This window comes from Pan paniscus, chromosome 12, assembly GCF_029289425.2.
Source record: "Pan paniscus chromosome 12, NHGRI_mPanPan1-v2.0_pri, whole genome shotgun sequence".
NCBI lineage: Eukaryota > Metazoa > Chordata > Mammalia > Primates > Hominidae > Pan > Pan paniscus.
Genome location: NC_073261.2, coordinates 89716626 through 89744001, shown reverse-complemented (window position 1 = coordinate 89744001; position 27376 = coordinate 89716626). Strand labels below are relative to the sequence as shown.

The 27376-nt window shown below is 41.3% G+C and overlaps 1 protein-coding gene across 9 annotated transcripts in view; it reads left to right on the top strand.

Moving 5' to 3' along the window:
• The window catches only part of VIT (vitrin), a 114779-nt gene that overhangs the window by 36488 nt on the left and 50915 nt on the right, over positions 1-27376 (top strand). For 8 of the 9 annotated variants that reach the window (XM_063594635.1, XM_063594634.1, XM_063594633.1 and 5 more), the window contains exons 4-6: positions 7075-7231; positions 18382-18515; positions 22450-22527. In XM_063594635.1, the coding sequence (XP_063450705.1) occupies positions 7075-7231; positions 18382-18515; positions 22450-22527 (369 nt within the window). Of the gene's footprint in view, positions 1-7074; positions 7232-18381; positions 18516-22449; positions 22528-27376 lie in introns of those variants that run through there. The other variant, XM_063594636.1, reaches the window with a different exon arrangement.

Here is a 27376-nt window from a genome sequence, read left to right as displayed (position 1 = left end):
TTACCTTACTGCAGTAATGAGAGTTTTATCACTTTATTTTTAGAGGTGACATTTTCAAGGCTCTCATTTTCCTGATAAGACTTAGAGCCATAGATCTAACCTTAGCCAGAGGCACCTTAGTGGTAGGTTTAGTCAGCATAAACCTACTCAAGCAGTTTCTAACAGATTACCAAAGTGTGGCTGCATTTTTCTTGATTGTTTAAGGCTACAAATAAAGACTGAAGGGCTTAGGTGTGTTCACAAGACACTTTTCCTAAGGCAGTCATAATACCTTATACATTTTAAGGATTAATTTCATTTATGTGTAGGTTACTCATTCAAAAAAGGCCTACTCTTTAACTTATGAGACTTTCAGTCCATACTGTAATAAATACATCATATATTTTCACATAAATTATGTCCACCAGACTCTAGAACAATTCCTGCCTGGCAAAGTGTCTGTGCTAGAGGGAGAAAAGCTTTTAAGTTGTAAAATCTCATCAATGGCTTTTCACACATAATGAAGCTGCAGAAGAGCCCCAGAAGCAATGGCCTTAGTCCAAAGTGGTGTCAGGTGAGATCACATTATGCAGATGGGAGCCATTGATGATTCCATGCAACGTGTTACTGGCTGCCCATCCTGCAAAGTCTGTGTCCTCAGTAAGCATCAATCTTGTATAAGATGAAACAAAAGTATGTAAAGGAAAGCCTTGCTGGACCCAATCCCTATCCCCAACACACACTCAGAAGTAGGTTAGATGCCTCCTGTATGCACTGCACTTTCTCCGTCAAGTACTGATGCTCCTTGACTTACAATGGGGTTGTGTTTTCATAAGTCCATAGTAAGTCACAAATGCATTTAATACCCTGAAAAACCTTTCATAAAGTTGAAAAATCTGAAGTCAAACCATTGTAAATCAGGGACTGTCTGTATTTACCACGTATTACTCTAAGAGCTTTTTTTATACAGTCTATCTTCCCAGCAAGACCAAAAGTACCATGAAGATCCAATTAGTGCTCATTAGGTAATTGTTTGATGCATGGACAAATGAACAACAACAAAAGCTACTATAAAATAAAGCAAAATGTGGTAAATTCTATAGGAGAATAACAAACAAGGAGTCTACCATAGGACTCCTATTGGTCTTATGAAAGAACATTCAAGATAAGACCTGAAAAATAAGTGAATTTTTACAGGCAGAGGTTGGGAAAGGGCTTTCTAGGTGGACTAAGCCCACATACCATGGGAAACAAGTGGAGGATGAGGTCAGGAAGCAGTGAAAGGCACGGTTGGGTTTAAGCACTGAGGAGTCACAGAAATGCAGCTGCAAGGTGGATTAGGACCCACCAGGCAACGCCAATCTGAGAAGCTTTTTTTCTTTGTCATTCACTAGAGGGCGGGGACTCCTGAGAGTTTTCTAAGCAGGAAATTTACATGATGAAGACAACAATCAGTGAGATAAACACGATATTCTCCACAGGCAGTAGAGCTACATTCTGAAATATTCCCATTTACTTTGGAGTCTGTTGAAATACACTTAATTTGGGGTGAAGCGTACAACATGTAGTTCACATAGTTCTCTCCAATGAGTTAATCTTAATACCTTGTAAGGCATGGAAAGATTTTTGCAATCAACCTTGAAAGAGTAGATGATTCCTGAACCTACTGCCTTGGGCATGAAGAGGTCATTGTTCTGGGACTTAGTTACTTAATGCATTGGACACTGATGAAGAGAAATACAACTCCGTGGTTGTAAGATTTGGTATAGCATGCACACAGCTTCTTGGGTAGGTTTATGTGTAGCAACTTGTAAGTAATCCCCAGTGTTTCTTGCTTCTTAGACACCTGGCGCCAACACCAGTGGGTTCTCCACACAGATTGGTATGTGGGCCCTTTCTCAGACCATGAAAAAGGAAGAGGATTAACTTTCTAGCCCTTCTTCTGATATGGGTGAGAAAGAAGGCAGAGACTGTCTGTGTTACAGATTTTCAGTTGAGTAGACTCTACCCTGGCAATTCTCAGAAATAACGGGAAAACAATACAATGGAAAATTACGCTAGAAGAGTTACTTTGCAGGTATTTGGGGTAAATGCACAGATGCATGCATGTATTCACATAAACACACACACACACGCATACACACAACCTATTTGTAAGATATATACTGCATTCACCCACTAGTGGTTGTCAGCAATCTTCAAGTTCAGAAAAGCCTGTAAGATTAGACTAGAGAAGCTGCAGTTTAACTTCTTCCCTTCAGTCACGGAAGCGGCAACCAGGCAAAGCTTTGGGTTTATAGGCCTGAGTTCAGGTCTTAGTTCTGCCACTTGATATCTGAACAATTGTTCAATTGTTAATTGAACAAATTAACTTGCCTCTCTGAAAAATGAAGACTAATGCCTTTTAGGGTTTTGTAAGGACCAAATGAAAGAACCTATATTAGGGTCCTTTGTAAACTAAAATATGTATTTTTAGAGACACAAACTTCTGCAGCTGCCCCAAAACTGTGTTGCCACAGGCCAGTTACCCTCTGTCATCCAATCACTCCATCCATTCATTTATTCACTCAGCAGACATTCTCTTGAACAGCAGTGAACAAAACAGACAAAAGTCCCTGCCCTCATGAATTTTATATTCTAGGAGATGAATGAAGATGTTAACTGGAACTGGGACCTAAAAGATAGTAACATTCAAACAGATGAAAGGAAAAAGGGTTTCAGAGGTGAGAAATGATTCAAGCTAAGTGTGCAAGACAACATGCATTTAGAAAGTAAAGACTTTATTGGCAAGTATTGGCAAGCCCAGACGTTCCATGGAAGAAACTATGGAAAGGCCTTAAGGATTTTGGAATTTTTCCTAATGGCAGCAAAAACCTAGTGGTGGTTTTTGAGCAAAGATTCAATGTGATCAAAGACTGTTTAAGAAAAATGGATAAGAATGCTTTGCAAAAGAAGGTGCTTCAAAGGAAGAATTAAAGTGACCTAGATGTCAGGAGCAAGGAGAACAATGCATTCATCTTCAAATTAATGATATTTTTATTTCATTAAACTGAGGACTTTTTGCATAATTCTCTTAAAAACAGGATTTTACTCTAGTTGAATATCACAGTGCAACAAAATTAAGTTTAATATTAAAAGTTTTCATACATAAGTGATTTTTTATGTTATAATTCTTCTTCATTAAAAAAAATAATAATTCTTCCTTATTAACAGGCATGAGGCAAGCTTACGATGATTGCTTGTTGATAGGGAAACTTGTTCTCCAGAAGCAATGTGGCTTGCCTGGGATTACTGAAAAGATGAGTGGCAAAATAAGGAATCTACAGTTTGATTTGGCCTACTACATAATCGGCTTGTTGTATGTGACATCATCTAATAATCACTGTTATTAGCCTAGGCAGGAGACCCAACCAACAGCAGAAATATTTGCAGTTCTTCCTCTCAGATTCCAATTTTGTACTAAAAATTGACTCAAATAGTACCAGTTTTCTGTTCTGAGATGAGACCTTTTGCCCAGGAACCCTTGTGAGATCACTACAGCAGACACATGAACCTCAGTGACCTAAAGGTAATCCTACAATTCGATCTGGTTTGCAAGTGGTTCTCTTTTCCCTGTGGCTAGTTCCAAGGGTCTTTGGGAAGGAACCCTTGGCAGATACTGAGATGCTCTAATGTGATTTCTGATACGAAAGTGAGAGTGTCTATGAGAAGGCAAGATTATCCTAAGGAATCATATGAGACAGTGGGTGGGTGGGGTCACAAAGGGAGAAGCAAAGCAGGTGGCCAAGCAACAGGTTTCTGTGCAAAGGTACCACTCAAGAGGTCTGGGCTCCCCACGGCTCTCTGTGACTTTGGTGTGGACTTTCCCTCACGGACGCTAGCAACTGTCCAGTCAGGAAGGAATAGAAGAGGCTTTTGTCTTGCTTTCTTCAAATGTTCCAGAATAAGTTCTTTTTAGAACTTACAAATAATTTTTCACCTGAGGTTAGCTGTGGGGACACAGCATTCCCCTCTGACCTGGCATTTGCCAAATGTCTTCCTGCTTCCTTTAGACCTAAAACTGATACTTCTTGAGCTGCCTTAATTTTAGCTTATCTTCTTAAGGAAATCTGATTTTCTGCACTTTTAGGATCAAACTCAGAGAAGGGGGAAGGGAGATATGAATAAACCTTAACAACCAAAGAAAGAGGAAGAAAGGAAAACCTAAGCTGCAAGCACTGAATAGTTCAAAGACCTTCAGAGGAAAGGCCAACATTCGTTTCATCTGGGCCTTAAGTGGAGCGGTGGAAGATTCTTTGACTGTTACAAGAAAACAGACTACCTCACAAATAACTGGGAAAATATTGTAGAGAAACAAACCATAGTTTCCATATACTTAAAGAAGAGCTGCCAGAAAGATGCAAATGCCTGCTTTTTCCTGGCTGAACATAGACATTACACTTTTTAATAATTTTGGCAATCACTGTGCAAAATTTAACTAGTTCACTCTCTCCAGCTTAATTTTCTGTACAAATTTAACAAATTTTTTACCTTTAGCCACACTTTGCCGTGGCTCCCTGTTTTTTCAAAGTGCATGAACACATGTGCCTGATTTCATTTTTTTCCCCCGTGCGACAAATTAATGAGTGAATCCACGAATTTTGCTAATCTGGTTAGGTGCACATAAAGCAGATCTTATTTAAGGTACTTCCCTGACATTTGTAAGGGGAAAAAAAAAGACAAAATAAACAAGCAAACAAAAAACAAATGCCCCCTTAAAGAAAGGAGGGAAAATTGATTAGCAGGAAGTAAAATGTGACATTTTCCCTTATCTTTTAAACCAATTATTTCATGGAAAATCCTACTGCATGTAATATGTGCACCCAGAAGTCTTTCAACAGGTTTGATCATTGTCTAATACTCATGAAATAAGCTTCCAGATAGAGACTCGTTTACGCAACCCCAAAATATTTAGTTGGTCTGACAGGACATTCAAAATCTCACAGTGCCAGAGTCACATCAAAATTTAATCTTAATGCACACAGCTTGTCACTTCCTATTTCAAAAAATTAAGAACAAAGAAGAAATCTTTCATTTTCTTTACCTCTAAGCGGGGGATGAATTTGGGAGTGAGGAAGTGATCTGGGGAAAAGAGGAGAGTTGAACACACAGTTACATCCAGGAATCAAACAATTCACTAATTTGAAGAGAGACCACACTGGCGTCTTCATCCCAAAATGTGCCTTTAAAAAATACTCTGAGACTCATAATAGTAAATGCAGCCTTGAGTATCAGAGTTTAAAAGAATGAAAGGTAAAAAGAAAATAGCCAGTGAGGAGGCAACCTTTGATGCGGAGAATGAAACCACAAAACTGTTTGAAGCACAGCGTTCTACTTCTTAATGTAAACCACTAATTGCTTAAGCCTGTGATCAAACTCAACCCCTCGGTTCCCAGGAGAAGTTCCCTGTTGGCCCAGCCCTGAGTAGCAAAGATTGTCTGGGATGGGTGTTTAAGAAAAGAGCAGAAAACTTCAGTTCTCTCTCCAGCCTGAATGAAATGCAATTCTCCTCATTCAGGTACACAAGGGTTAAAAAAGAATATGCTTTTTGGATACAGCTGGAAGCCATTAGCAACTCTGAGACCATCTCAGGAACCCAGTTAGAGGGTGGGTGGCCTGGCAGAGCTCCTGGATCCAAGAGTCTGTGAATTACAGACTCTTAGCATTGGGAGAGGTTTTATTCTACTTCTCACCCAATGTAGAAATCCTCTCTGTAACTGTTCAGTCTCCACTTGCATACTTCTACCAACACCCCACTCACTGCTTCCTGGGGCAGCTCAGTCCTTCACGGACAATTTCAGTTCCTAGAAAGTTCTTCTTGGCAAAATTTGCCTCTATAGAAAGTCTGTTCTTTAAGTTCTAGCTCACCCTCTGGCATCACAGCACACAACAATCCTACTTGTGAAGATAACTATCATTGCCTCCAATTCTTGCTTCCTCATGCCCAAATGACCCATTTCTACAAACCATCCCTTTCATTTGGTAATTTCCAGACCATTCCCAAGCCTGCTGCCTCTTTGGACTGTGCTCATGTTTTAAAGTTCCCTCTGAAGAATGGGGGCCAGAACTGAATATATTCCCAGATCAAAAGGCACAAGTAAAGTGTCCTCTAGGGGACCTTGGACCTTTTCCTTCTGGAGTTATTGAGGAAAAATCTTTGCAGGGAAATTGCAGTCCTACCCCTTCTTGGATACAGTCAATAGAGCATCTACTCCACCTCATCCTCAGGCAACCTTTCAGCTTCAGCAAACTTGCCTACTGGATGATGTGAGGCTGGCAGTAGCAATAGCAAAGCCAAAACAGAGGGAGGAAAGAATGAATGAGCTTCCCCTGGATGCTCAGCCAGAGAGTTCCCAGCTTTCTATCAAGCGTTCAGGCAGATAAGAAAAGATCTCTCCCATTATGACTTCAGATCTAAGCCTAGAGGATCCTCTAGGACCAAGACAAAATATCATGTTTTTGACCTGTCTTCCCTGTCCAGAAGTCTTTCATTGCCTCCCACATCCTACATAGAACACAAGCATGTAAGCCTTCTTAATTTGGTCCATCCCTACCAATCTACCATCCTCCCACCAGGCCCCATAATGGAGTCCCTACCCAGCAAGCCAACCTTGTCCAGGTCATTCCTAACTCCAATGCTCCCACCGTATGCCCTTCCTGGAATACTTTTCCTTCCTTTTGTAAGGCTGGGTTAGCTACAGAGCATCTGAAAGACCAGTACTCTCCTGCCATTGACTCAAGATAACATTTCTGCCACTGGAGATGGGTGGTCTTTTCTCAGAGATCTCTGCTTTGTTAATTGATTATTTCAATAAGCACAGGAATCAGCCTTTTGCTTTTGTTCTCAAGAGGTTAAAGGCAATGAACGGTCATTGTGGTTCTTTTGGTCTGGGAAATGTCTTAATTACATCTTTGCTTTCATTATAGGGAGGGGATGTAGAGTCAGCCCAGGCTCTGGCTTTTAGAGATTAAGTCAATAGTTAAGACCTAACAGAGTCACCCCACAGATAAACTAATAGCACAAGGTGTAATTTTGACCTCATTTTGTATTCCCAGCTGTGCCTCAGATCAACTGCGATGTCAAAGCCGGAAAGATCATCAATCCTGAGTTCATTGTGAAATGTCCAGCAGGATGCCAAGACCCCAAATACCATGTTTATGGCACTGACGTATATGCATCCTACTCCAGTGTGTGTGGCGCTGCCGTACACAGGTGAGTGGTTCTGAGCTACTTAATAACTAACTAGAAATCGGGGGGGAGCCCCCATGCAAGGTTGCCATATTTAGCAAGCAAAAATATACAAATATTTTTTAGCTCAAAATCTTTTTTAATCTTCACTTAAAAAGTGCTTTTACTGGATATAGAAATCTAGCCAACAGTTGTTTTTTTCTTCTTTCATTCAGCACTTTATTATGCTTCATTGTCTCCTTGCATAGTTTCAGATGACAAGTCTGTATTCATTTTTTATCGTTGTTCCTCTATACATAATGTGTCATTCTCCTTTGGTTACTTTTAAGATTTTCTCTTGATCATTTGTTCTCAAAGATGTGGTTATAATGTGCTCTTGTGGAGTTTTCTTTGTTATCCCGATTGAGTGTCATAGAGCTTAAATAGTTCATCAAATTTGGGGATTTTAAGCAATTGTCTCCAAATATTCTTGTTTGCCCTGGCCCCAGCCTCTCCTTCTGAAACTTTATGTTAACACTACTTCAAATTATCCCACAGGTCACTGAGACATTGCTCTTTTTTTATTTTTTTTTCAACTCTTATTTTAGATTCCAGGAGTACATGTGCAGGTTTGTTACAAAGGCATATTACATGATGCTGGGGTTTGGAGTACAAATGAACCCATCACCCAGGAAGTGAGCATAGTATTAAATAGGTAGCTTTTCAGGCTTCACCGCCCTCCTTCCCCCTTCTTGTATTCCCCAGTATCTGTTGTTCCCATCTTTGCATCCATGAGTACTCCATACTTAGCTCCCACTTATAAGTGAGAACGTGCAATATTTGGTGTTCTGTCTCTGCATTAGTTCACTTAGGATAATGGCCTCCAGCTGCATGCATGTTGCTGCAAAGGACAAAATTTGTTCTTTTTTATGGCTGCATAGTATTCCATGGTGTATATGTACCACATTTTCTTTATCCAATCCATCACTGATAGACACCTTAGTTGGTTCCATTGTCTTTGCTATTGTGAATAGTGCTGCAACGAACACACTGGTGCATGTATCTTTTTGGTGGAAGGATTTATTTTCCTTTTGGTATATACCCTGCAATGGGTATATATAGTCAGCAATGGGATTGCTAGTCAAATGGTTGTTCATTAGTTCTTTGAGAAATCTCCAAACTGCTCTCCACATTGGCTGAACTAATTTACATTCCCACCAACAATGTATAAGCATTCCCTTTTCTCTGCAGCCCACCAACATCTATTATTTTTTGGCTTTTTAACAAAAGCCATTCTGACTGGTGTAAGATGGTATCTCATTGTGGTTTTGACTTGCATTTCTCTGATGATTAGTGATGATGAGTATTTTTTCATATGTTTGTTGGCTGCTTGTATGTTTTCTTTTGAGAAATGTCTGTTCGTGTCCTTTGCGCACTTTTTAATGCGGTTGTTTTTTGATTGTTTGATTAAGTCCCTTATAGATTCTGGATATTAGACCTTTGTTGGATGCATAGTTTGCAAATATTTTCTCTCTTTCTATAGGTTTTCTATTTACTCCACTGATAGGTTCCTTTGCTGTGCAGAGCTCTTTAGTTTAATTAGATCCTGCTCATCAATTTTTGTTTTTGTTGCAATTGCTTTTGAGGACTTAGACATAAATTCTTTGCCAAGACCAATGTCGAGAAGGGTATTTCCTAGGTTTTCTTCTAGGATTTTTATAGTTTGAAGTCTTACATGTAAGTCTTTAATCCATCTTGAGTTAATTTTTGTATATGTTGATAGGGAGGGATCCAGTTTCATTCTTTTGCATATGGATAGCCAGTTATCCCCAGCACTATTTATTGAATAGGGAATCCTTTCCCTATTGCTTATTTGTGTCAACTTTGTGGACAATCAGATAGTTGCAGGTGTATGGCTTTATTCCTGAGTTTTCTATTCTTTTCCATCGTCTACATGTCTGGTTTTTGTACTGACACCATGTTGTTTTGGTTGCTGTAGCCTTGTAGTATTAAGTCTGATAATGTGATACCTCCAGCTTTTTTCTTTTTGCTTAGAATTATTTTGGCTCTTCAGGCTCTTTTATTGTTCCATATGAATTTTAGAATAGTTTTTTCTAATTCTGTGAAAAAATTCATTGGCAGTTTGATAAAAATAATGTTGGATCTGTACATTGCTTTGGGCAGTATGGTCATTTTAACAATATTGATTCATCCACTCCATGAGCATGGAATATTTTTCCATTTGTTCATGTCATCTCTGACTTCTTCCGGGAGTGTTTTACAATTCTCCTTGTGGAGATCTTTCACCTCCTCAGTTAGATGTATTCCTAAGCATTTTCTTCTTCTTGTGGCTACTGTAAATGGGATTGTGTTCTGATTTGGCTCTCAGCTTGAACATTATATACAGAAATGCTACTGATTTTTATATATCGGTTTTGTATTCGGAAACTTTACTGAAATCATTTATCAGCTCAAGGAGCCTTTTGGTGGAGTCTTTAGGGTTTTCTAGGTATAGAGTCATATCGTCAGTGAGGAGAGAGAGTTTAACTTCTTCTTTTCCTATTTAAATTCCTTTTGTGTATTTCTCTTGCCTGGTTGCTTTGGCTAGGACTTCTAGTACTATGTGAAATAGGAGTGGTGAGAGTGAACATCCTTGTCTTGTTCCAGTTCTCAAAGGGAATGCTTCCAGCTTTTGCCCATTCAGTATGATGTTGGTTGTGGATTTGTCATAGATAGCTCTTATTATTTTGAGGTTATGTTCCTATAATATCTAGTCAGTTGAGAGTTTTTATCATGAAAGGATATTGGATCTTATCAAAAGCTTTTTCTGTGTCTATTGAGATGATCATATGGTTTTTGTTTTTAATTCTGTTTATATGGTAAATCATTTTTATTGATTTGCATAGGTTGAACCAACCTTGCATCCCAGGAATAAAGCCTACTTTATTCCTGGGATATAAAGTGGTCTATCAATCTTGTTTATCCTTTCAAAAAACAAATTTTTGGTTTCACTGATGTTTTATATGGATTTTCACAATTCAATTTCATTCAGTTCTGCTCTAATTTTAGTTATTTCTTTTCTCCCACTGGCTTTTATGTTAGTGTGTTCTTATTTTTATATTTCCTCTAAGGTGTGATATTAGATTGTTAATATGAGATATTTAGAACTTCTTGATATAGGCATTTTGTACTATAAAATTTCCACTCAAAACGCTTTCACTGCAACCCAGAGATTTTGGTATGTTGTGTCTCTATTTTCATTAATTTCAATAGTTTTTTATTTCTGCTTTAATTTCATTGTTTACCCAAAAGTCATTCAGGAGTAGTTTGTTTAATTTCCATATAATTGTGTGGCTTTGAGAGATCTTCTTGGTATTGATTTTTATTTTTATTGCACTGTGTTCCAAGAGTATGATTGGTGTGATTTCAAATTTTTTTATTTTATTGAGACTTGCTTTATAGTTAAACATGTGGTCAATCATAGAGTATGTTCTACGTGCAGATGAGAAGAATGTATATCTGTGGTTGTTTGGTGGAGTATTCTGTAGATGTCTATTAGAGCCAACTGATCAAATGTTGAGTTTAAGTCCAGAATTTCTTTGTCAATTTTCTGTCTCAAGGATCCAACACTGTCAGTGGAGTGTTGAAGTCCCCTACTATTATCGTGTGGCTGTCTAAGCCTTTCCATGGGACTAGAAGTACTTGTTTTATGAATCTGGGTCCTCCAATATTGGGTCTGTATATATTTAGGATAGTTTTCTTGTTGAATTAAACTCTTTATCATTATGTAATACCCTTCTTTGTCTGTTTACTGTTGTTGGTTTAAAATCTGATACAAGAATAGTGACCTCTGTAGATCTTTCTTCATCCCTTTACTTTGAGCCTATGGGTGTTATTACGTGTGAGATGGTCTCTTGAAGACAGTAGATGGCTGGGTCTTGTTTCTTAATCCAACTTGCCACACTGTGCCTTTTAATTGGAGCATTTAGACCATTTACATTCAAGGTTAATATTGATATATGAGGTTTCGACCTGATCATAATGTTGTCAGCTGGTTGTTTTGTAGACTTGGTTGTGTAGTTGCTTTATAGGGTCTCTGGGCTATGAACTTAAGTGTGTTTTTGTGGTAGCAGGTATCGTTCTTTCATTTCCATGTTTAGAACTCCCTTAAGGCCCTCTTGTAAGGCTCATCTAGTGGCAATGAATTCCCTTAGCATTTGCTTATCTGAAAAGTGTTTTATTTCTCCTTTGCTTATGAAGCTTAGTTTGGCAGAATATGAAATTTTTGTTGGGATTTCTTTTCTTTAAGGATGCTGAGAATAGGCTCCCAATCTCTTCTGGCTTGTAAACTTTCTGCTGAGAAGTCCACTGTTAGCCTGATGGGGTTCCCTTTGTAGGTGGTCTGACCCTTTGATTACCTTTAAGACTTTTTTCTTTCACTTTGACCTTGGAGAATCAGGTGACTATCTACCTTCAGAATGGTCATCTTGCATAGCATCTCACTCACAGAGATTTGCTGAATTTCTTGAATTTGTATGTTGACCTCTCCGGTGAGACTGGGGGAATTTTCATGAACTATATATCCTCAAATATCTTTTCTAAGTTGCTTACTCTCCTTCTCTCTCAGGAAGGCCAGTGAGTCACAGCCTCCTTTGGTTGGTCACTTTACGTAAGTCTGTATTTCTCAGAGGTTTTCTTCATTTCTTAAATTCTTTTTTCTTTATTTTTATCTGACTGCATTGATTCAAAGAACTGGTCTTCAAGCTTGGAGATTCTTTCCTCAGCTTGATCTACTCTGTTGTTAACGCTTCCAAATGTATTATGAAATTCCTGTAGTAAATTTTTCAATCCCAGAAGTTCAGTTTGGTTCTTTCTTAAAATGGCTATGTAGTCCTTCAAGTCTTGGATCATTTTATTGGCTTCCTTGGATTGGGTTTCAACTATCTTCTGAATCTCGTTGAGCTTCTTTGCCCCACAGTTTCTTCACTAACATCTTCGTCAGGTCCTGTTCAGGACTGAGCTGGTCCTGGCACTCAGCAACTTCGTGCAAGGTTGCTAGCTTCCTCCTTTTTTCACCTCTGTGTCTGCATTGCCTCTCTATTGACTTTCAGTGTTTTCTCTCAAAACATCTGTTCAAAGTGTGCTGGTTTACTTGATATTTGGTTTTTCTGTGAGAGAAGCACTTCCCAGCTGTGTAGTCAATCATCTTGACGCCCTCCCTGAAAAACGTACAAACTTAACTGAGCATCCTGTGTTTTCTCCGTCGACCTTACTGTGGAGGGATGACTTGGAAGTCACGCATGGTCCTGCATCTTTCATCATAGCACTCCATAAAAAAGGACAACTGACTTCTCTTTAAACTTTGATGGGGAGAGGAAGAGAATTTTACTCTTTCATGTTCATGACAAGGAATCCAAAGTTCTTGATGATATAAACTCATTTTTTTCTACCTGTATGTGCTGAGTAAGGAAATTATGGAGATGTTACCAAGGAAGGCCCAAAAGTTTGGAGGAAGAAATATCACAGCTATGGTGATGGGTTGGAGAAAAATGGGGATGGGGAAAGTGGAGAAGGGTGACAGGTAATACCACTTGGTCAGCTGTTGGTCTGGGATGCAGGAAGGAAGACAGGAGGCATGGCATGCTTTGGATTAAGTCACTACCTAAATGAAGATACCGTAACAGAATCCTCATACCACTCTTGCTTAAGTTTACAGTCAAAACATAGATAAATGCATGCTTACTTAATATCTTTGGAATTAAGACTAGCCTGTATGTGCCAAGCACTTTACCTTCTTTATCTTATTTAATCCTGACAATAATTCCTCTGTGCAGTTTCTACTACTCTTATGCACATCTTAAAGATGAAGGTAGGTTGAATCACTTTTCTAAAGCCATACTATTAAAAAGTATCATAGTGGGGACTCAAACCCAAGTCCAGCTGACTGCAGCACCTGTACTCCTAACTGCTGCCCAGGACAGCTTTGAGATGTGACTCGGGAGTCGATACTTGGCTACTGGATGCTGGATAAAGTTTCTGAATTATTCAGATTTCTGGTGTCTTTTTCCTTTTCCTTTTTTGCACATAAGTGGGTTGATTGTTCAGTTGTACCTCTGCAAGGGAGAGAAAATATATAAAATTCATTCTATTTCAAGGTGTCTAGTTAGTAGACTCTCTGAAATTTGAGAGAGCAGTAAGACAAAAACTATGCATAAAATAAAGTTTAAGAATTACTAGTAGATTTCATTGGCTATAGTAATCTTTTCCCCATTACTGCAGAGGGACGAGGAGTGAACTGGTTTTTCAAAGGGAATGGGATTACAAAAGCTCTATTAAGGATAAGTAGTAAAACATTAAAGAAAAACAACACAAAAAGCTGTTCCATAACTCCAGACTATGGAATAAAAATCACTGAATGCTATTTCATAACTTCAGACTATGAAATAAAAATATTTTGCTTTCACCCTGAAATCAATTTCATACTAAAAGGGAAAAGTTATACAGATCTACACACACGTGTTTGCACACCCATGCATGCCTCCCACACATACTTCCAGCCCACAGCACCATCAGCCCTCTCCAGTCTGTGTCTTTGTACACACTCCAGTGTCTGTGTAGAAAGTGACATCTGCTGCAAAGGGTGAGCCTGTCTTAAGGTTGCTTGTATTTTTTTCAATTTTGATCCTAGATGATTCGTTCTTGCTTCCTCTGGCACTTGCTGGGTCTCTCTTGCACTTTCACACTTCCGAGGCAGTATACAGCCACAAGAGTAAATTTGACCTCGCCAAAGATGACATTAAAATAACATGTAATCACTAGGTGCAGTGGCTCACGCCTGTAATCCCAGCACTTTGGGAGGCCAAGATGGGCGGATCACGAGGTCAGGAATTCGAGACCAGCCTGGCCAACATGGTGAAACTCCGTCTCTACTAAAAATACAAAAATTAGCTGGGCATGGCGGTGCACACATGTAATCCCAGCTACTCGGGAGGCTGAGGCAGGAGAATCGCTTGAACCTGGGAGGCGGAGGTTGCGGTGAGCCAAGATCATACTATTGCACTCCAGCCTGGGTGACAGAACAAGACTCTGTCTCAAAAAAAAAAAAAAGAAGAAAAAAAAATAACATGTAATCTTTTGCACTGTGATTCTCTCCTTCTAGCAGCATCTCATCACCCTCATGAGGTTATTGTTAGCATCCTCATTTGTTATATAAGAAACCGAGGTATCAAAAAGCTAATTAAATTCCTAGTTAGGGCTAAGCGTGGTGGCTCATGCCCGTAATCCCAACACTTTGGGAGGCCAAGGCGGGAAGATCACCTGAGGTCAGGAGTTCAAGACCAGCCAGGCCAACATGGCAAAACCCCATCTCTACTAAATACAAAAAAATTTAGCTGGGTGTGGTGGCTCACGCTTGTAATCCCAACACTTTGGGAGGCCAAGGCTGGCAGATCACCTGAGGTCAGGAGTTCAAGACCAGCCTGGCCAACGTGGTGAAACCCCATCTCTACTAAAAATATGAAAATCAGCTGGGTGTGGTGGTGGGTGCCTATAATCCCAGCTACTCAGGAGGCTGAGGCACAAGAATCGCTTAAACCTGGAAGGCGGAGGTTGCAGTGAGCTGAGATCTCGCCACTGCACTCCAGCCTGGGTAACAGAGTGAGACCCTATCTCAAAATAAATAAATAAATTCCTAGTTAGATCCACATTGAGGATTAAAACTCATGCCCCCTTACTTCCAGCCCGGAGCCCAGGTGATACATTGACATAAGAACTGGGGAGTCCCAGCACTACTTAGCGTACAAAGTGAGGACTCAAGCAAGGTGTAGACTTTACAGTAGTGAAAGTTGGGAAATGCTTTATGGTAGAAGGAGGCGCCCTGTGGAGAAAATAAGAAGGGCATTGACAGGACCAAGGCTCTATAATTCCAGCTTTTGGGTTAGAGTGTAGGAACTTGGTGGGAAAAATATAAATGAGGGGAGAAGGGCAGAAGAGAAGAGCTTGATTCGCTTGTTTTGCAAAAAGCAAGATTTGCTGCTTGAGCAATTGAGTGCCACTGTGACTTCCCAGACTAGTGACTGATATAGTGGAAAATCTATTTGGAAAGAGGTACCACTATTCAAAGGGAAGATAAATAAAAGTCTTAAGGGGAAACAGATAGGAATTTTGGAAGCTATCTGTTTTTTTTTTCACAAACAGTGCAAATCTGTTTTCAGAAGGCAGGATTTAAGATGTAGAGAACATGAGCAGAAAGTATATTGGGGATCTATAACCATTGTCCTGCCAGAGTCCCAACAGTCAGAAGTGGGAGAATGGAGACAGTATACTTTGGTTTAGAAACTCAGATTAATTTGCACTAAAGGGTTTAATGTTCATATTCTATATCATGATCAGAGGTCTTAGTACAAGAAATTCCCTTAATTTCTTCAAACCAAAGGGATAATGAACATATTTGAGGCACCATATTTTGGCTCAGGCTTATCCTAAACTAACTCCTATGTTTAAAGCATGGCCAAGTGCAGGGGAGAGGAGAGATTTCTCTGAGAAGGTGCAATGAAAAGACCAGCTCCATGCAGGACACTCTTCACGCTGATCTCTGACCAGTGCCCACCCTCAGAACAGCAGCCATTCGACACCTGGCCCTAGTGGTGAACTATCCCTTCTCTCTGAGCCAAGGGACTGACCCTCAGTTATCCCAGTTCCCTGGCACTGCAATCAGGGAGGAGGTGAACATCAAGGCCATGCTCAGCACCATGCAGGGCACCTGAGGAATGCAAGGAAGTGGAACTGGGTTTGCTTTTCCAGAGAATATCTATGAAGTGCCTACATCTGAGTGATACAAATGATGAGGTGGTATTTACATAAATTTTCCGAATTACCATGGCTCTGAGCCCCCATCTGCCTCGTAAGTGGAACCACAGCTTTTTTCAGACTCTCTCCCTCCTCCTCCAGTGTCTCCTACATTGGTCAAGCCTCCTGTGCATCCTGCTTCTTTGCCAGCTCACCCAATCCTGAAAGCATAACAATTGGCTCTCACAGAGTGTGAATTAGTTCAACCATTGTGGAAAACAGTGTGGCAATCCTTCAAAGACATAGAAGCAGAAATACCATTTGACCCAGCAATCCCATTACGGGGTACATACCCAAAGGAATACAAATCATTCTATTATAAAGATACATGCATACATATGTTCATTGCAGCACTATTCACAATAGCAAAAACATGGAATCAACCTAAATGCCCATCGATGATAGACTGGATAAAGAAAATATGGTACATATACACCATGGAATACTATGCAGCCATAAAAGGAATGAGATCATGTCCTTGGCAGGGACATGGATTAAATTGGAAACCATTATCCTCAGCAAACTAACACAAGAACAGAAAACCAAACACCGCATGTTCTCACTTATACGTGGGAGCTGCTGATGAGAACACACGGACACATGAGTTGGGAGCAACACACACTGGGGCCTGTCAGAGTTGGGGGTGGGGGAGGGAGAGCATCAGGAAGAATAACTAATGGATGCTGGGCCGAATACCCAGGTGATGGGATGATCTGTGCAGCAAAAACACCATGGCACGTGTTTACTTATGTAACAAACCTGCACATCTGGCACATGTACCCCTGAACTTAAAATAAAAGTTGAAGAAAAAAAAATTGGCTCTCAAAAGCAGGTGTCCGCGGCACCTTCTCATGTGGAAACATAAAATGCTATCCTTTCCATAAGAAATATTTCCATTTTGTTGAGAGACAAAATAAACTCCAGAAATTTTTAGGAAGTAGTACAAGACGGAACAAAATCAGAGTTTAAGTTGTGAGAACAAGATTCTAAGGAGGGAAGGAGGTAGCAAAGTCATGTCAGAATCTCTGTGGGGAAGGAGAAATTGGGAACTCACTGCCCTTTGACAGCAGCACAGGCCTGGTCAGGCAGAGGGAATCAGGTCTTCTGGGGTGAAACAGCAGCATCGTCAGAGCCGTGGGAGTGGGAATGGCTGAAACCAGCCTGCCTGCCATCGGGAGATGTGAGGGAACTCAATCACAGGGAGCCCGGAGAGAAGAGAGCGAGTGAGGAGGAGTTGGCTTAGGGAGGTGCCTGTGCTTTTGAACTCTTGAGAGGTAGATGGGAGCAAGAGGGACAAACTGAGGACTTAAGGTGAGTTCAACCTGGGTTTAAATCCCTCTTGCAATTTACTAGTTAGAAAATCCCAGGTGAGTCATGCAACCTCACACAGCCTGTTTCTATGGAATGAATGGCAATAATAGCATTCCTTCCACTCCACAACTCAGGTTTGCTGGGAGAACCCAGTGGGACACCACACGTTGAGAACAGTTTTAAAGCAATTAAGTGCTTTACATGTTGAGTAGTATTAGCACTTTCTTTCCTTCTATGCCACTGGGAGGTTGAGGGTTGCACGTTGTTGACTCATCAGGAAGGTGGGAGGGCAGGAAATGGCAACTTTCACTCCTGGAGGGAAGGAAGGGTGTTGATGGGGAGAAATCTACATCTCCCGGTGCCATAAATTAAGGATACCCAAAGGAGCCATGCATGTTCGACTCTGGGGCAAGAAATGACAACGTAAAAGTGCAATCTAGCAACCAGATGGAGACCCTGCCTAACATCAAAGGAAAGACATTCATATGTCAGTCACCGTCCCATCAGGATCTAAAACCTGGCAAAATCCCAGAAATTTAAAGAAACAATTTTCCATCTTTGGGGGATGCTTTTTTAATGAGTTTAACTTAGCTGCACACCTTTCCTCCCTGATCCAAAAAAAAAAGGAGTGTTTACTTTTCATCATTTTATATCACCCTTTGGAATAACTAAATTCATTCTGTGCCACCACAAAACCAAATTGGAAACTGTCAAGAAAGAGGCTTTACTTAAAAGAGCTAGTGGGAATGAGAAAACCAAGGAAAAGAAATTTGAGGCATGGTGGCAAAAAGAAATCCCTGACAGAACAATCAGCTCCTGTAAGAAGAAAGAGAAGGACATTGACCCTGGGAGCTCAGATGCTGGGTCTGCTGGTGGAGGCACCATTCTTGTGGGTTGGGCTTCATGTCAAGGTAAACTTTGCTTAACCTTGCTGCTTTCCTATGTGTAAATAAAGATGGCGACTGGTTTTCTAGCCTGTTGATCACGTCAAAAAATATTTCTGTTCTTTCCTGAAAAATTATTTTTTCTCTTCATAGTGGTGTGCTTGATAATTCAGGAGGGAAAATACTTGTTCGGAAGGTTGCTGGACAGTCTGGTTACAAAGGGAGTTATTCCAACGGTGTCCAATCGTTATCCCTACCACGATGGAGAGAATCCTTTATCGTCTTAGGTATGACCACACACTGGAGAAACGCTGCTAAACCTACCACAAGATGAAATGTGCTCTTTTCATTGTGCTGTTGGTTTTTGTTTATGGCCCACCTCATTTCATAAAAATCTGAAGCATTCGTTTTTCTGATAATTAGAATCATGATACAATAAATTAGAATTACATGATAAATCACCACAAAGTCATATCTGAAAATACTAAAAGGCTCCACATGCTTGTTTTAATTACACTGCAGTTATCTGTAAGTCCAATCAGATTTTTAATTACATTAATCACATTTAATAGCTTGGGTTTTTAAACCAGTCCTTTAGTTATGCCAAATGTGCCTCATGTCTAGAACCTTATTCCTTGAGATTTCTTTTAAGTGGATAGATAGGTATTGTCACAGCAAATCCATTGTGTCATACACAATGGCCATATCAAGAGGCATATAATGGCAGTCTGTTCCATTGTTGGTGATGCTAAGTTTGATTCATTGGATATTTTACCATATCTCTCCATGGCAAAGATACCTCGTAATTAGTAAGCATCTGTAGGGTAATGCTTTAACATGCTCGAGTAGCTTGTTCCCCAACAAATTTCACCCAGTGATTTTAACATCCATTGCTGATCCTCACTGTAACAAGTATTACATTAGTAATTGCAAAATTATAATTTTTTCTAATTCTGTCATTCCTTCCACATTTGTTAGCTAGTGTTCTTATATAAAGAAGAGTTGCTTTCCCCCTCTGCACCTATTATTTTTAAGTGGACTATGGATTCATAGATTGTTTTTAAAAATATAATATAATGTTATCATCTATTATCTTTATTTTTCTTTTTGGTGCTCATATTTTCTGAGATTGCCCAGTGGGAGCCCTTCAGGCTTTTGACATGTTCACGGTAGTGCTTGAGGACAACACAGTGTTTTTTTTTTGTTTTTTTTTTGAGACGGAGTTTCAATCTTGTTGCCCAGGTTGGAGCGTAATGACACGATCTCGGCTCACCGCAACCTCTGCCTCCTGGGTTCAAGCGATTTTCCTGCCTCAGCCTCCCGAGTAGCTGGGATTACAGGCATGTGCCACCATGCCTGGCTAATTTTTGTATTTTTAGTGCAGACGGGGTTTCTCTGTGTTTGTCAGGCTGGTCTCGAACTCCTGACCTCAGGTGACCCGCCCGCCTTGGCCTCCCAAAGTGCTGGGATTACAGGCATGAGCCACCACGCCCGGCCTAACAGTGTTCTATACTCACCTTATACTTACCCTACTCTAAACCTGAATCTCCCATTTTCTCTAAGGCGGTTCCATGGGATTTTAAACTAGATTGTAGCCAACTTCCTGGCCTCCCAACAAAATTAGGCGCCTTGGGACTGTCCTGAGAAGGAGCCACTTATAGAAAACTAGCTGAACAGGGAAGAGAGAAATGTTTCATAAAACAGTAGGTCTTCCAATCCGGGTGGTTTTCTAGCACTGCTAGGCACCCCATGCCTCAAGCCCCTACCGTCCTCCACTGATTAGAGTCGTTAGCAGGACAACAAACAGACCTTTTACTATTCTTCTCAACTTGAGCAATCCTTGTTTCCTTTTGCCTGCCAAATTCTACACGCCCACAGTTCAAATTAGACTGGTTTCTTTGTCAGATAGTGGAAGAGTATCAACCGCAGTACTGTGGGGTTTTTGCCTTGTAACAAAAAATTCACAATGGGAGCCATATAAAAATGCTAATGTCTCGAATACAAATATGTTGAGACAGAGAGAAATATAATCTCCGCATAGGTGTTCACCAAGTAGATCCTGGCTGAATAAGAGCATTTCAGCCTTAAGTGCTCAGTCTGCAATCCAAGAATCTCAACAGAGGTTTAAAAGAAAAATTAATTATATGGCAGTAGAGATGTTTTGGGCTTTTTAAGTGAAAATCAATCTGCTGATATTATTCCCTATAAATCTCGACTTCCATCTCCCCTCATTCGACCTAGTGACAGTTAACCGAAAATACTTTTTGCCAATGATAATAAACATTTGTGCTTCTGCAATGGCTTGGAAGCCTCTCTTGAATGGATGAGTTAGGAGCTCACTGCAGCATAAGCATTGATAACTGACTGGCAGCCAAGGAATGCTTCCCATTATTCAGAGGTTCATGGCCATCAAGTTTAACTGCATGATGTCCGAATCCTCTTCTGAAGGCTCAGGTGCCACCATGATCTTTCTCTAGGTTTTTATTTCTAATTTTCATATGCCCCTGAGCTCCTTAACTAATTCACTTTGGTGAGCTAAGAGGGGGAGCAAAAGAGGAGATGTACGTTTACGGCCCGCATGATCTTTACACAGTCCAGGGATATGAAATGTCAGTGAGGGACCCCCTAATACTTCCCTTTTATTCTTTGATCCACATTTCAGGGAACTGAGCTCATGCTCCTTTTCCTTCTGAATAGAAACACACACAAAAAAATCACGTTTTAGATCAATAAATAGAGAGAGAAGATGTCTCTTCCTCGCTTTCTGCAGATAAAGTGTGGCCCACAGCCATGGGGCCCTCTCTGGGCCTAAAATAACCTCAATCATTGTCATTTGGAGCAGGCCTTGACATTGGTGGAGGACTTGGAAAGGCCAATCCTGTTCCCCAGGTGATTCTAATGAGGTAAAGTAATGCAAGTAAGCCCAAACACGTGGCATTTATAGGTAACACCAGAATAAATTTTTGCATCTCTATGGAGATACATAGTTCCAAAACATTTTAACGTTTTTTCCATTAGATGTCTACAATCTTGTGTAGTAAGCAGGGCCATGTCATTATTCCTGTTTTGTGAAAGAAAACACAAGAGCCTCAAAGGTTGGGGCAGTTAATTAAAGGTAAAATAGAAACGGAAACCTAGATTGTCTTACTCCTAATCCTAGGTTCTTACCTAGACCCTGCTATTCTTTCTGCTTCATGACCCTACGATCCCTGTGCCAGCAGGATGGTTGGCAAGATAGTGCCCTAGATCCTCCTCCACCCACCTAGGTTCTCTGTGCCACACTGCTTACCATCTTCACATCCTGTAAAAGTATTCCCTCCAGATGGGAGAAGAAATGCTTTCATTACTAGATGTAATATTGGCTAACAGGTAGTACCCCTACCAAGGTATTTTAATTTTAACAGAGATCTAAGCTTTAAGATATTCCCCCACTGAATAAATACTTCTTGAGCAACTGCTTCACGCCAGGAACAAATTGCTTTGAGCTCTGAAAATTCAACCGTTACCAAGTCAGAAAAATGACTTGCCTTCAGGGGGCTTACTGTATTCCAGTGGCATTCTCACTTTACTTGTGGAACAAAGACCATATGGTGGAATTTCAGGCGTCCTTTTATGGTCAGAAGAAGACTTTGGCAATTTTTTTATGCTTATTTTTTTCCCTAATAGACGTTACCATTCCTCCTCCTTGCCTGCTAGCTACCGTGTCTCCCCCTGGGTGAGCAACACATGGTTATCATGGTTATTTTCAAGGTTGACCTATATTTACCTACTTTTAGGTTTTACTACTGCTATGAAATTCAAATGAATCCCACAGGGTCTGTGAAAGTGAGCCTATGACCGGAGCACTCCATCATCTCAAAGGAGAGCATGTGGAGGGCTTTCCCGTTCACCTACTGATACAATTAAACATTCGAAGCCACACAGATAAAAACCTTCACTTCCATGTCACATCTTCACGGGTGAAAGAAGGATTGCTGATGTTAAGCAACTCTGAATCATGGAGAGTTGGTTGCTTCCATTCTAATAGTAATAAGACACAAGCTATACAGGAAAACAAAATGCCACTTGACATTCTCATTGTAATCAACTATTCAGCATGAGGGAGACTGATTTTATTGAACTGAAGAGAGATAAATTGAAAGGAGAGAATCAACTTAGTACAGAACCATCTAAAACCTCTAGCTCTAGAAATAAATCTCGTTTTTTTTTTCTTTTTTGCAGAAAGTAAACCCAAAAAGGGTGTAACCTACCCATCAGCTCTTACATACTCATCATCGAAAAGTCCAGCTGCCCAAGCAGGCAAGTGCTCACGTGTGATTGAATCTAAACCTTCTGAGTCCATGAACACGCGACGTGTTTTGGGAGATAGCGGAGAAATTAACATCTTAACCGGTCAAGCTCCACTGGCTCTGGCAATATTTTAACAGATGCCAGGAACATGGGCACAGAAATCAATGAGATCATGGCTGGGGCTGAAGAATGAAAGCTTTATTTTTTGTTTTTGCAATTCCGAGATTGTGTCTCTATATTTGTGTCATTTTCATTCAGATTGACTGTTGCCTTGAGTTTTAATGTACTGTTACTTTAGAAAATGACATGACATTCTGTCCGGAAATGTTTCCTGGCAGCTAAAAGGAAAAAGCTGTATCTACTTAGGTATGAAATGAAGAGAAGCAAAGAGAACGAGGTGGTTTATGTGATAACAGCAAGCTGCTCATCCAAATAACCCAGGCCAAAAATACACTGTCTACAAGGTTGTGCCAACTCAGCTTTCATGTGAACCACAAAAGGGAGTATCGGTAGACCTCAGGCCAAGAAAAGACCTTTTTCCAGGTTTCTGTGTTAAATCAAGAACTGTACTATGCATTATTGTATCTCCAGAGGTGTTTTGATTTCCCACACAAAGAGAAACTGTGAGTCGCTTTATAACGGGATTTTGCATTGCTTCCAGAAACTTGATAGGCTAGCTAATACATTATGAGCCTGATAGTTCAGGTTCTATTCATGTACTTAAGGTGAACATGGTTTAAGAATAGCAGTAGAACTTAGCATTTATTGAGCATTTGCTGTATGCCAGGCATCATTCCAAGAATTTTACCTGATCATTGTGTTTAATCACCGTAGACCACCATTGGCCTATACTATTACTCTGGCTGAGGAAAATGCAGCACAGAGAAGTTAACTAAATTAACTTCCATCAAACAGAAACCCCTCTCTAAACCACCATTCTATATTTTCTTTCTCTTTTTTTTTTTTCTTTTTTCGAGACAGAGTTTCACTCTGTTGCCAGGCTGGAGTGCAGTGGTGCGATCTCAGCTCCCTACAACCCCTGCCTCCCAGGTTCAAGCGATTCTCCTGCCTCAGCCTCCCGAGTAGCTGTGACTACAGGCGCCTGCCACCACGCCTGGCTAATATTTGTATTTTTAATAGAGACGGGGTTTCACCATGTTGGCCAGGATGGTCTCGATCTCTTGACCTCATGATCCTCCCGCCTCGGCCTTCCAAAATGCTAGGATTACAGGCATGAGCCACTGTTCCTGGCCCATTCTAGATTTTCTTATGCTAATAGTATGTATATAGATCGCTGATTTCCTGATTTGAGGAGACTTAGCATACAAATAAGGAATTTTTTTTGTCTTTTCTCTTAATTACTGCTCCAGCTCTATCTTTAATTACTTTTTAATGGATCCAGTGGTCTAGTCCTGTTTGTTTAGTTTCAAGGATAGAGCTGTTCCCCACCTCCACCCGTGAACTGGCAGTGGGTCTGGTGCCTCGTGGGCCATTTCTGAGATATCGCTTGTCCTCTTTTGACCTGGGCACAGAGACGAAGAATGGGTGACAGGTCTCCTTAAGTGGCTGGCATCTCTGTTGTTTCATCTGGCCCTGTGGCTCTGCAGAGCCAGAGGAAAGACTGATTCCTGGGTAGGTGATGTGTGTAGATATCGAAGGCAAGGAGACAGTGTTTAGTTTCATCCTGGCACCCTCTTGTTGGGCCAGAAATCTGTGCCCCTCACTCCTTTCTCCAAGGTAGATACGGATGCCTGGTTCCAGCAGCCCCCTGGGGCAGCCCCTTCCCACAGAGCCATGGGAACAGCCAGGCTTCTCTTTGGCACCCTCAGGTCTGAGAACTGGGATGGGGTGAGGTCACCTCCCTCCTCGCATTTTGCTGCATGAGCCCTGCTGGCACGAGCCACTCCAGCTGCACCCCTCCCCCTCTCAGAGATCCCTAGGGCAGAAACAGTCCCCAGGTTCACATAAAGCCCCCAACTTCAGGGACCACATGTCAAGCACCCCCTATTTTTACCATGAGTGGAAGAGCACTTCTAGACTCCCAGAATACACCCCCAAAACTCTGCAAGCTCTGTTGCTGTATTGCACACATGTGATGGATCTGCAGAAAGATTGGTGGGAAATAAGATGCCCACCTGCCCTCCTGGCAGGTCCCCACAATCTTGACGAATGACTCTCTTAAAGCACCTTCATTTGGCTTGGGTACGACAAAGTGTGAAGGAAGGGAGGAAATATCTTCTGACTCTGAACACAGCACCCTCTAAAAGGTGGCTTCTGACCCCTCCTGTTTTTCGGGTCCTTTCCTTCTGTCCACTGGCCTGGGATGGGGGTGTCGGGGGTGTCGTGCAGGTTCTACTGGAATGGCCTCACCCGTGGGAAGTTCAGTGGCATCTCTCCTGTTTTGGAAAGGGGTACTTGTGGCCGGGCGCAGTGGCTCACACCTGTAATCCCAGCACTTTGGGAGGCCGAGGCAGGCGGATCGCGAGGTCAGGAGATGGAGACCATCCTGGCTAACATGGTGAAACTCCATCTCTACTAAAAATACAAAAAATTAGCCGGGCGTGGTGACACGCGCCTGTAGTCCCAGCTACTCGGGAGGCTGAGGCAGGAGAATCGCTTGAACCCGGGAGGTGGAGGTTGCAGTGAGCCAAGATCACGGCACTGCACTCCAGCCTGGGTGACAGAACGAGACTCCATCTAAAAAAAAAAGAAAAAAGAAAGGAGTACGTGTGCCCTTCTGGCTTCAGCTTTGGGCTGTATCTGGACAGCAGGGAGGGCCACATAATCTTCTGTGACTGTAGTCGTCTGTCCAGTACTTTCTCTGTGCCACACACCTGCACTACAGTAACCCCGAGGTAGAGTGCCAGTATCTTCCCTTTTCAGATAAGGAAGCTGACCTTGAGAGAGGTTTAGTAACTCACCCAAGGCCATAGTTCTAAGCAGCCCAAAAAGTATGCAAACTCGGTATCACCTTAAAGCAGGGAAAGTTGCAGGGAAAAGAGTGTAGGGCAGAGAAACTATAGCCAAATAATAACTCGGATAATAAAAGTCTACTTGGTTTGTACGTTCTCCGCAGCAGAGACAATTTCTAAAACTACCTATTTACCCCAAGCACCATTCACCCCCAGCAAGCACTTGTTCCAGATGCCTGAGTCATTGACATCCACAATGAGTGTGGGTAGCCAAGGGAGCTTTTCGTGAAATTTATAAACTAGCAAGAGCCAAGCATTGCTGATGTCACTTGTCCCCTTTACCAAACCATTTAAACTTTTGATGACAGTATCACTAGGCATTACTATCATCTCCTTGTTACTAGATGATCTATGATGGTCAGAGTCGGAAAAATTATTTACTCCTTCATTTTATTCATTCATTCAATGTTTACATTGAGTGAGCATCTCCTACGTGCAAGACCCTGAGCTAAACTACCAGCATTCCAACATAAAAGGGATTCTTGGGGATAGAAGAGCCTCTCTCTGTAAAGTCTTAGTCCCCAAGTCCTAAGTCCTTAGTCTTACTTAGCAATAAGTTTTCACGAATTCAAATAAAAAATTTCAATGAGTACAATTAAAGGAGTGGTCCCCTTGGTCTTCCTTAAACGATAGAATTCCTTTAGTCATTGGGGAAGCAGAAGAGATGAAGGCTGAGCAGCTGTTCAGGTCTCCGCATGACCCTAAAAAATGTGTCCCATCTCTCTGAGAATATGAATTAACAGGCTAATCAGGCTAGGATGACCCCCAAAAGCATGACAACCTTCTACCATGGGAAATTATCCCCCTCAAAAAATAGAAGGCACTTTGATTTGCCCTGTGCGGCTCACACTGAGAACAGGCGTTCCCTGAGGTTTAAATACTGTTCCACCACCACCGCGCCCCAACTGCCCTGGCATTTAGCAACCATTAGGCAGGCAGCTGCTTTTTGGCTAGAGCCTTGAGCTAAATAAAAACAGGGAAGTGTTGCTTTGTAGAAGTTTTTTTAAAAAAGCTAGGAAGGCACATTCCTAGTATCACAGCAAGAAAAGGGAAAGTAAATCTTTGTTAGAGGCTACTGAGCTAGCATGGGAAAAACCTCTTCTGCCTTCCCTGGCTGTCTGCTGAGTCCCCCACTGTGGTTCTCAAATCAGAATTCCACGGCCCACCCTGGGTCCAGTGAGTCAGAATCTCCGCGACCAGGGCCCTGGAACCTGCATTTTAACACCTCCAGTGTGGTTCTAACGATGAGCCAGGTGTGGGGAGCGGTGTGGCACCACCTGCTACGTTTGAGAAGGTGGCTGCCTGGAGCTCTTCCGACCACACCCAAATGAGGAATATGTGTAGAGTTTAAGGGAAGTTTTGAAATGCTTTCCCATAAAAATCTTTGAAAAAAGATCAAACCTTTATGTAGCTGAGATTGCAGGAAGAAACTATTTTACTAGTTTTTTTTCAAATGGCTCAAAAAGAACTTGGTTCCATGAAGAATTCACCTTGGATCAAATCAAGGGTATTATGTTCAGTGAGGAATTGGGAGCAATTGGGATAGGAGGAGTAATTTTTCTCTATCTTCCCTTTTTTTTTTTTTTTTTTTTGAGATGAAGTTTTGCTCTTGTTGCCCAGGCTGGAGTGCAATGGCTCGATCTCGGCTCTCCACAACCTCCGCCTCCCGGGTTCAAGCCATTCTCCTGCCTCAGCCTCTGGAGTAACTAGGATTACAGGGATGTGCCACCACCTCTGGCTAATTTTGTATTTTTAGTAGAGACAGAGTTTCTCCATGTTGGTCAGGCTGGTCTCAGACTTCTGACCTCAAGTGATCCACCCGTCTCGGCCCCCCAAAGTGCTAGGATTACAGGCGTCTATCTTCCCTCTTAAAGACAGTTCTAATC